The sequence below is a fragment of the Papaver somniferum genome, chromosome 7 (assembly GCF_003573695.1).
Source record: "Papaver somniferum cultivar HN1 chromosome 7, ASM357369v1, whole genome shotgun sequence".
Lineage (NCBI taxonomy): Eukaryota > Viridiplantae > Streptophyta > Magnoliopsida > Ranunculales > Papaveraceae > Papaver > Papaver somniferum.
Genome location: NC_039364.1, coordinates 187127921 through 187138135, shown reverse-complemented (window position 1 = coordinate 187138135; position 10215 = coordinate 187127921). Strand labels below are relative to the sequence as shown.

The 10215-nt window shown below is 39.4% G+C and overlaps 1 protein-coding gene across 4 annotated transcripts; it reads right to left on the bottom strand.

Moving 5' to 3' along the window:
- Window positions 1-451: 451 nt before the first annotated feature.
- LOC113299192 (cation/H(+) antiporter 18-like) lies at window positions 452-9962 on the bottom strand. 4 transcript variants are annotated; one of them, XM_026548157.1, is made up of 5 exons: window positions 9687-9962; window positions 4191-4420; window positions 2947-3948; window positions 1568-2784; window positions 452-649 (listed from the first exon to the last, which is right to left on the bottom strand). In XM_026548157.1, exons 2-4 carry the CDS (start codon window positions 4386-4388, stop codon window positions 1588-1590), a joined length of 2397 nt encoding a protein of 798 aa, XP_026403942.1. In that variant the 5' UTR covers window positions 4389-4420; window positions 9687-9962; the 3' UTR covers window positions 452-649; window positions 1568-1587. The 4 variants fall into 4 exon arrangements, with proteins under 4 accessions (XP_026403942.1, XP_026403944.1, XP_026403941.1 ...); XM_026548159.1 differs by lacking the exon at window positions 452-649 and adding an exon at window positions 1190-1268; XM_026548156.1 differs by lacking the exon at window positions 452-649 and having other exon boundaries at window positions 1440-2784.
- Between the last annotated feature and the right edge of the window lie 253 nt (window positions 9963-10215).

Below are 10215 nucleotides of genomic sequence, written 5' to 3'. Positions count from 1 at the left end.
TGGCTTCAAGAACTGTTGGGTGAAATCAAAGGAAGAGAACCTGAAAAAGTTCTCATCAAGATTGATAATAAGTCTGCAATTGCACTCACTAAAAATCCAGTGTTTAATGGGAAGACGAAACACATTCACAAAAGGTATCATTTCATACGAGAATGCATCGAGAAGGAGGTCATTAACGTTGAACACATACCAGAAACTGAGCAGAAAGCAGATATATTGACAAAGGCATTAACTCGGATCAAGTTTGAAGAAATGAGACAATTGATTGGAGTACAAGGTATGTCACGGGTAAGGTTGAAGCTTAACGGGGAGAATGTTGGTTAAAATTCAACATAGAAGTCACTAACAAACTGGTTAGCACAAGATTAGGAAATTGATGTAATCCTAAGGGAATTAGAAGTCATCTAGTTCTAAGAAAAGGAAAGACATGTAATAAGGTAATAGGACTAGGAAAAGGAATTCATAGTTCTATATATATATGATCACCAAAGTTGTGGTTGATCATATGAGCAAGATTAGAGCTTGTGTTTAGTTTTGAGAGATTTTCTAAACATCAATAAAGAGAGTTGTCTTTATATAAGCTAAGTTTCATCTTGCAGTTGCCATTAGCTTCTCCAACCACATGCAAAGAGAGTGATTAAATCCGCATCTGCAACAAGGAAAAAACTTATCAACTTCAGAGCATTGGGTAATAACACTTATATAATCCATGTCCATAAACTGAAAGATTGTTAATGTTCAGTGTAGGCAATGGGTAATCTCTGAATGATGATTCGAGCAGCACCAGTACATACGAGTTTGTGCACCTGCTATCCAGGACAAGGTAAGACTTACTTGGAGGAGGTAGAATCCGACAATTACCGGATATTGTACCTCCCCGCATACTAATTTCGGGCACTCTAGTGAACTAAGATTCCAATAATTGGCATCTCCAGTTCCTGTTCCTTACTTTTACCAAATACTGCATAGAAATCACCTCTACAACATTAACTAAACAAGTACATAGCTTTTTTCTTGATGCATGTTGCTTTAAAGATTTAAGACAATGTTTCATTGTATTGATGTGTATAACCCGTAGGTTACATATGTTTGATATTATACCTATTCTGTTTCGAAATAATGTGTAACCTTGGCATACCAGATGCTCATTAACTAACACGCCAATGTCCACACTGCATACTGGAATGCATCAGATTCGAGCTACCACTTGTTGAACTACATTGCAAGGCTCATGTAGCATATAGATTCATAAGCAGCTGCAGCTATAACTGGAGTACATGATTGTAGACGTTAGCTACTCATTGCTCTTGGATTATGTGGAATCACCCAAGGTAGATTGTAATTATTATATACTGTAAGACCTACTAATTTCATTTGGCCATTGATTCTAAAACTTGACGAGTTGAGGAAAATAATTTATAGACTAGTTAAACCTGTAGTAAGAGTGAAATAAGCATTCCTAAAACGTAGTATGTAACCAAATCATTAGTATTAAATTGTATTTTTTTGAGGTGGTCTTGAGGTCCAATTTATACATGTAAATACAACACGGACCCTAAATTCATACCTGTAATAGAGAATCAACAACTATTTGGAGCCTGAATCTTCTGAAAAAACAGCTAAATCTGAAGGTGGCTGGTTGTAATACTGTTGAACAACCAAAAAGGAAGCTGTTGTTGAAAGATCTGGTGAAACCAATAAACCTCCTATTGGACCAAGTTCTGGACAATCGCTCCTCCCATTTAGAACAGGTTGCACAACACCAATTGGCATGCGACCAACTAAAAATAGACTGCATCTACTGAATTCCTGAACAACAGCCACAATTTCCGCAGAATTTCTAAGCAATCTCTCCTCATATTTCAGGGAAGGGTTCTGGGAGATCTGCTTTTCAAACTCAGATAGGACTTTCTCATCAAGTAAACGACTTTCAGTATTACTCCCCTCGTTCATTTCAATCACAGCAATTTCTCCACCGGATTCAAGCTGCACTGTGATGCGGATGACTGCTAAGTTGATACCTGGATGCTCGGCCATGCGAACAGCATAAGCAAGTGCTTCACGGTCGTCACGACCCCCAAAGAATATAACAGTAATGGAAGAAGAAACATCCCTTGCAGATACTTGAGAAGCCCCACCAAGGCTGCGGTCAACGAGGATACCTACCGAGCACGGTGCATTTTGGAGAACCTTGTGGTTCACCCACCGAAAATCTGTACGTGTAGTTTCAAGGGCCCCATCTACCCTTTGGTGCTTGTGAAATGGGAGGACAATCATTGCTGCTTTCTTACTTTTGGCACTAGCACAGATATCCTCGTGCATATTCGACAGCGCAGAGATGGATGTCATTGGTCTTACAGAGACATGACTCAACTGCTCGAAAGTCTCAAAGGCGACGACAATGTGGTCTGAATCTCTCCTCCCCTTATTCCAAAATGGTAATCCATTTTTCCGTGCCTTGTGTACCATGAGAATTGCGGATGATCTCTCTGACAGCTCTGTTAAGTGCAGTGCATAAACACATAAACTTTCTTGCCTTCCACTACCACGAGAGGCCTCAATGAGATTGATCATTGTCGGGATATTCTTTGTACTATGGAAGCATGCCAAAATCCGAAGCTGGGAACTGACATCTATTCTTTCTATTGTTTTATTCTTGTAGCCAGCCTCCATCAGGCCTGCCCTTTTTGATGGTTTATATATAATCATAACTACAGGAGTTGTGATGAAGGTTGTGAACAGAGCCATCAAAACCATGATGGCAAAAGTTTGATCGTTTAAAACCTGCAACAAGAGAAGGTAACTCTATGAACTCTGGTTCTACATATTAATTGCCGACAATAAAATGAATACTGGTAAAGCCTTCGAAGAATTTGGGAACAAAGAAAAATTTGTTAAATAGTACTTAAGATACTTCACAACTGACTACAGTGAGTATGGTTTTACCTTTCGGTCTTTACCAATGTTAAGGACGATGAGTTCCACCAAACCTTTACTGTTCATGAGAAAACCCAAAGTAAAAGATTCACGCCAAGGGACCTTACAAGCACGGGAAACCACAATAGTGCCGACAATCTTCCCGAAACAAGCTGTGAATATAACCAAGACAAGAAGACCCCAAGATTGAAGCCCTTGAATTGTGGCCACATTAGTTTTTAACCCACTTGAAGCAAAATACAGTGGAAGGAAGAGGCCAGATACCAAATCTTCAACCTTTTCAACAAGAGAGACACCTAAAGGCCCTTCTTTTGGCACAAGAACTCCAAGGACAAAAGAACCAAAAAGAGCATGGATACCAATAGCGTCCGTCACAAATCCAGCAGCAAGAACAGCACCTAAGGTGGCGCAAATGTAAGTTTCGCCAACAGGCTCACCTTCATGGGTACATTTAGCCATCCAAGCAAAGAGTGGCCGGAATATGAGAAATGCTCCCGCGACAAATCCACAGCCACAGAAAAGAACCCAAAGAGCCACCAGAGGGGAATGACCTGAGCTAGAAAGAGCAACAGCTAGAGCAAGTAGGATCCAGGCAGCCACGTCATTTACTGCAGCAGCCGACATAGCCATCCTACCCACATCCGTTGTGAGGAGTTTGAGCTCAGCTAGAATACGGGCTAGGACAGGGAAGGCAGTAATGGAAAAGGCTACACCCATGAATATAAGAAATGGTGGACCGTCAACGCCTTTTGATATTGTATTCCGAAGGACAAATGATGTCCCAATTCCTAAAGAAAATGGTACGGTAATTCCAGCAAGAGCAATACTGAGAATTCGCTTTCCAGTCTTGGACAGGGATTTTGGGTCCATCTCTAAACCAACTAAGAACAAAAAGAAGATGAGACCGATGTTGGCTAAAGTATCTAACACTGTAAGGCTTCGTGAAGGAAAAACCGCATTCAGGTATGTCTTGTTACGACCTAGAACTGAAGGCCCAAGCAGTATACCACCCTACAAGGTTCAAGAAAATACCAACTTCAACAAGGTTCAAGAAAATCATTGTTCAGTGATAATTTTCACTTTTTTTCCACTATTAAAATATCGAATGAAGAGCCTGCATACTGAATAACCTTCTAAAGGTTCAGTAGGTACCTTAGTATGGTAAGTGTACTACAATTTGGAGTATGAAGACAACTTATACATATAGCAAGATAAGGAAAAAAAATTGAAAATATAGCAGTAAAAGAACTTACAATGATCTCAGCAATCACACGAGGCTGTTTTAATGGCTTTAAAAGATAAGCAAGAACCCGAGTGAGAACAAGCACAAGACATATCTGCAAGATGAGAAGAGGAAGTGCAAAATCTAGCGGATTGTCCCCTTGGAAAGCTCCGTTAGAAGTTGCCTTCATTGGAGGCGGACAAACATGTTGGGTAGTGTTGCACGCCATTTAATCCCACAAAAACTTCAGATCATTTGGGCCTAAGTCATTCACCAGAAAACATCACATATTAAGTAGCAACTCAAAATATATATATATATATATATATATATATATTATGAATGTAAACGTTCATTCCGTGAACTTTAACATATTAATTATGAACTTACATTATAACATGTTACATCTGATGTAACTGTAAGGAATATCAATTCTTATAGGCATATGACACTAGGTAGTCATAATGAAAAATAACACTAATAATGATGAAAAAGATGTTTTGATTTTAAAAGTGAACAAGCATATCCACCCAAAATGCTGTCACTTTTTCCACTATATACTATATATATGCACACAAATTTTCTTGGCGGTCATTAATCTCAGGAAATTGTTGATGATTCAGTATCTTTTTTGACAGTCCAAAAAGTTATACCTAAAAACTGAACTGAAAGCACAAGACCAGCTCATGGAAATTCATTTGTTTTATTTTACACAAAAGCAAAGACTGTAACAATGCAAATGACATAAATACCCTTACTACCGGACCTCGCCGAATCATTGGCGAATTTTTACGAATCGATCGCTCACGAACTAAACGGCCGTTCCACTGCAATACCGAAAACTATCTGAGCTCGCCGGATTATTAGCGGTTTTGGCGTAAGGAAATAGAAACGTACTCATTAGTTCGAACTTTGGAGATTAAACCTAAATTTTTTACTTAATCAACAACTAGTTTCCAATCTTAAAATCAACGTCCGGAAATTACTACCTGAGTACTTAGAAAAGGAATTTGGTGAATATCTTCCACAATTAACCTGTGGAGATATGCTTCTTATTTATATTAGGAAAGATAATAGATTTGTTACAGATTTAGAATATATCCTAACAAACATAAGAAGAATTCAAATCTGTTTAAAGTCCTAGTTTGTAGCCTATGGACTAGAGTTGTTGAGAGTCTTTGGGAAGACTTGATGCTTATCTTAGACACGTACTAACACCGCCCCTCAAGTTGTACTGGAGTTGACGGATGTGCAACTTGGATCGAAGAATTTGAAATCTTGGTGATGAAAGACCTTTCGTAAAAATATCCGCCAGTTGATCTCGAGAACTAATGAAACGTACACATAGCTTCTTGCTTGCAACCCGTTCTCTAACAAAATGGTAATCGATTTCAATATGTTTAGTACGTGCATGAAAGACTGGATTCGCAGTCAAATAAGTTGCCCCCAAATTATCACACCATAGAATTGGCGCCGAAACCGAAAAACCCAGTTCCACTAATAACGACTGAATCCAAACCAATTCTGACGTCGCAATGGCAACACCTCGATATTCCGCTTCTGTGCTGGATCTCGAAACCGTTTTCTGTTTTCTAGCACTCCAGGAAATTAGATTACCGCCAAAAAATATACAGTAGCCGCTAGTAGATCTTCGATCATCTAAACTACCAGCCCAGTCAGCATCCGAATATGCCTGAAGAGAAAAGTCTGTGGATGGGCTAAGATGTAAACCATAATCAATTGTGCTCTTCAGATAGCGAAGGATGCGTTTGACACTCTCCCAGTGTTCGACATAAGGATTATGCATATATTGACAAACTTTATTAACAGCAACAGAGATATCTGGCCTAGTAAGATGAAGATATTGCAAAGCACCAACAACGCTGCGATATAAAGTAGGATCAGACATTTTCTCAGTACCTTGTTGCCGCATTTTTTCACTTGACGACAACGGAGTGGAAACAGGTTTAACTCCATCCAGCTTCGTTCGCTTTAGCAGATCCGATACATATTTCCGTTGTGTGAGTGCTAGTCCACCAGTGTTGCGCAACACCTCTATGCCAAGAAAGTAATGCAAATCCCCCATATCTTTAATAGCAAATTCCGATCCCAGATCTCGAATGAGATTATTAATGGATTGTGGATCCGAGCCTGTGACTATAATGTCATCTACATAAACAAGTAGATATGTAATCGAAGATGAAGTTTTTAAAACAAAAAGAGATGTATCTGCCACAGAACCCTTGAACCCAAGAGCTAATAAATAAGTACTCAACCTCGAGAACCAGGCCCTCGGAGCTTGTTTAAGGCCGTACAAAGACTTATGTAATTTACACACATGAGTAGGACGATTCGGATCCACAAAGCCTGGGGGCTGTTTCATATAGACATCTTCATCTAAGCGGCCATGCAGAAATGCATTCTCAACGTCTAGTTGCTTTAAAGACCAATTATGCATTACCGCAATAGAGAGAACTAGTCTGATAGTGCAGGGTTTGATAACCGGGCTGAAGGTCTCACTGTAATCAACACCCTCGCGTTGATTAAAACCTTTCGCAACGAGCCGAGCTTTGTAGCGATCAATGCTGCCATCCGAGTTTTGTTTTACACGAAAAACCCATTTGGAACCCACGATATTCATACCAGGCAGTTGTTGCACAAGTGAGTACGTACCATTTCGGATAAGAGCATTGATCTGGTTACCCATTGCAGCTCTCCATTGTGGTAATTTACAAGCCTCCGTGTAACAAGAAGGTTCCATAAAGTCGGAGTCCAACAGGGGATGTTTGGTGGCCAAGAGACTGAATTTCCGGGCAGGCTTCACTATTCCAGACTTAGAGCGTGTCTGCATGGAGTGAGTAGGTATTGCTGCACTGGCATCGATGTCTGCGGGAGGTTGAGACGAAGAGATCAATGGAGTTGATGACGCTGTAGACACTGCATCAGGAGAGCCAACAGGAACTGATGAAGCTGCAGACGCTTCAGCAGACAAAGTTGCAGAGGGCGACGCTGGAGAGCCAACAGGAACTGAGGCTTGGTGTGACGTAGCAGCAGATCCACCAGGAGATGCAGCAGTGGTAACAGGAGAACTATGAAGTGAATTGCCAGCAACCGGTGGAGTAGAACTCATAGTATTCTCAGCAGAAGTAACAGCAACAGGCTCAGGTAAATTACGGGAAGCAAAGCCAAAAGACGTATTTTGAAAAGGTGAATGAAGAAAAACACTTGTGTCAGATGGAATCATACCTTGCGATGACTGGGTTCCTTGCTGCTGCTTGGCCTTGAAAGGGAATGTTTCTTCAACAAAACGAACATGACGAGAAACATATATGCGTCCACTTTCACGATGTAGACAAAGGTAACCTTTGTGTGCATTGTTATATCCTATGAACACACACGGCAAAGACCGAGGCTCTAGTTTATTGGAGTTGTAAGGACGTAAACATGGATATGCTAAACAGCCAAAGACCCTAAGAAAAGAGTAGTCAGGTTTTTTATTGAACAATAACTCTAATGGAGTAGCAGAGACACTTTTAGATTTTGGTAGACGATTAATCAGGAAGCAAGCCGTTAGAAAAGCGTCTGACCAATAAGAATAGGGAATCGCCGCTTGGAAAAGAAGTGCTAAACCAGACTCAGTGACATGTCTAATTCGCCTTTCAGCAAATCCATTTTGTGCAGATGTATGTGGACAAGTGAATCTGTGCTGAATGCCAGAATCATTCAAATAAGATGTGAACTTTTTGTACTCTAAAGCATTGTCAGACTGAAAAATTTTGATCCTGTGATTTGTCAGATTTTCAACTTGCTTTCGAAAGAGAATAAATATATTTAAGGCTTCAGAACGTTGAACCATTGGAAAAATCCAAGTATAATGGGAATAAACATCCATAATTAACATGTAATACCGAAAACCAGTTCTAGACAATTTTGGTGAAGTCCAAATGTCAGACACAACTAAACTCAAAGGAATATCATAAGAAGTACTACTGTGAGAGAAAGGTAATCTCTTACTCTTGCTTACATGACACGAATGGCAGTAATCAAAAGACTTATTCGAAATAGGTAAAGAGAATCTACGACAAATGCTTGTGACAGTTCTTATCATTGGGTGACCTAGACGTTGATGCCAAACTGGCAGAGTTGAAGCAACATTCACTTGGGGTTTTATAATATGATCCAGCTTGTTCAAGTCGTCAAAAATGTAAAGACCATTCCTATTCAGGCCGCGCAGCAACAGCTCCCCCGTCATATTGTCCTTCACAAAAAATTGAGAAGAGTGAAACTCAAAGAACACATTATTGTCTCTACAAAATTGTGAAACAGACAGTAGATTTCTGTTGATATTCGGAACACGGAATATGTGATTTAACGAAAACACCCTGGAATTAACAGTAAATGATGCATTGCCAACATGAGAAATAGGAACACTATTACCATTCCCAACTTGTACTTGTTCAGTCCCGTCATACTCATGAGGTATAGACAGATTTCTGAAATCCGATGTCATATGATGTGTTGCGCCAGAGTCAGTCACCCAGTTATTGGTTGTATCCGAACCCGGAAGAGCAATATAAGCAGCCGGATTTTTTGATTTAGGAGTAGAAGATTTCTCATACCGAAACCAGCATCTAGGAGCCTGATGACCATCTTTTTTGCATATCTGACAGGGTTCCTCAGACGTATTGGTTGACTGCTGTCCACGGTGTTGCATGTTGAAACGTTTCTGCTGATTGTTGAACTGGTATTGTGGATTTTGATTACTGAAGTGATTCTGTGAACCACGGTTTTGCTGGTGCATCTTGGAACTGGATTTGAACTGTGGTGCGAGTCTGGAGACAGCTACATTGACAGCCGGTTGTTGGATGGAGGACAACTGCTGTTCTATTCCATAGAGAGTGATTTGTTTCTGTAAGTTTTAGGGTGACTAGGTGATGAATCTGGATATTTCTCATGCTGTTTGTTGTGGATGCCATTGTTGTTTTCTTCTGTTTTTTTTTATGTTTCTTTGCGGAAGTGTGTGTTGGATCGACTCGTGATACCAACTTAGAAAAGGAATTTGGTGAATATCTTCCACAATTAACCTGTGGAGATATGCTTCTTATTTATATTAGGAAAGATAATAGATTTGTTACAGATTTAGAATATATCCTAACAAACATAAGAAGAATTCAAATCTGTTTAAAGTCCTAGTTTGTAGCCTATGGACTAGAGTTGTTGAGAGTCTTTGGGAAGACTTGATGCTTATCTTAGACACGTACTAACATGAGTCATAAGGGTTTGAAAATTTCTCAATGTTTATCAACAGCAAAAAAGAAAAAAGAGAGAGACAATTCTCTTACTGTATAATTCGAGAAATCATTAATTCGATTTCATTACTATCAATCTTCAAATTTCTAGCATGTTTCATTGTAAAAAAAAAAAAAAAATACGTTCTAGCAGTTGTCAATTCTATTATCATCATCGACTAACTAATCTGTGAACACATCTCAGTAATACCAATTTAAAGATCGAAGGAGATTGTTACCTTAAAAAATCAATTCGGAGATTTCTCCGTAACAAGTTGATGGAGTTTGATCTCTTCGATGCAATTTGATAAACAGAAGGAAATGTATCTAAGAAGAAGAACACAGTCTGAAGAGTCACTATTCAGGTGAGCTCCTTCGGCGTTCTAGCGGTTTCGAAGCCCAACTTACTTTCTTTGTTTTGTGTGTGTGAGTGTTGAATCTAACCCTATTTTATATGATCCCGCTGTATGAAAAGTCGTTGTTGTTTTTATTGGGTTTGGTTGTTTCTGAAAAAGAAAAAAAATGAATAAAATAAAATCTCCGACTCCTTGAATCTTCGAGTTCAAACAACCTATGACTTTACGGATTCTTTTTTTACGGATTCCTGACCGTAGTGATGTACCACATTTCTAATTCATTTATTGTTATTATTTATTTATTTTTTGCTTATCAGCAAATGCTACTAGTACATATCGAGGGATAAGATGCAGATGAATAATAAAGTTTGCCCATTTGTTATAAGGCGGCCAGGAGATATGTGAATGTCGG

Excerpts from the sequence above, each read along its gene's own strand:
- LOC113299192 (XM_026548157.1), bottom strand. The coding sequence starts at position 4,388 with ATGGCGTGCAACACTACCCAACATGTTTGTCCGCCTCCAATGAAGGCA. Across the intron at positions 3,949-4,190 it reads GTGTGATTGCTGAGATCATT|GGTGGTATACTGCTTGGGCC; the intron begins GTAAGTTCTTTT and ends TGAACCTTGTAG. Across the intron at positions 2,785-2,946 it reads ACATTGGTAAAGACCGAAAG|GTTTTAAACGATCAAACTTT; the intron begins GTAAAACCATAC and ends CTCTTGTTGCAG.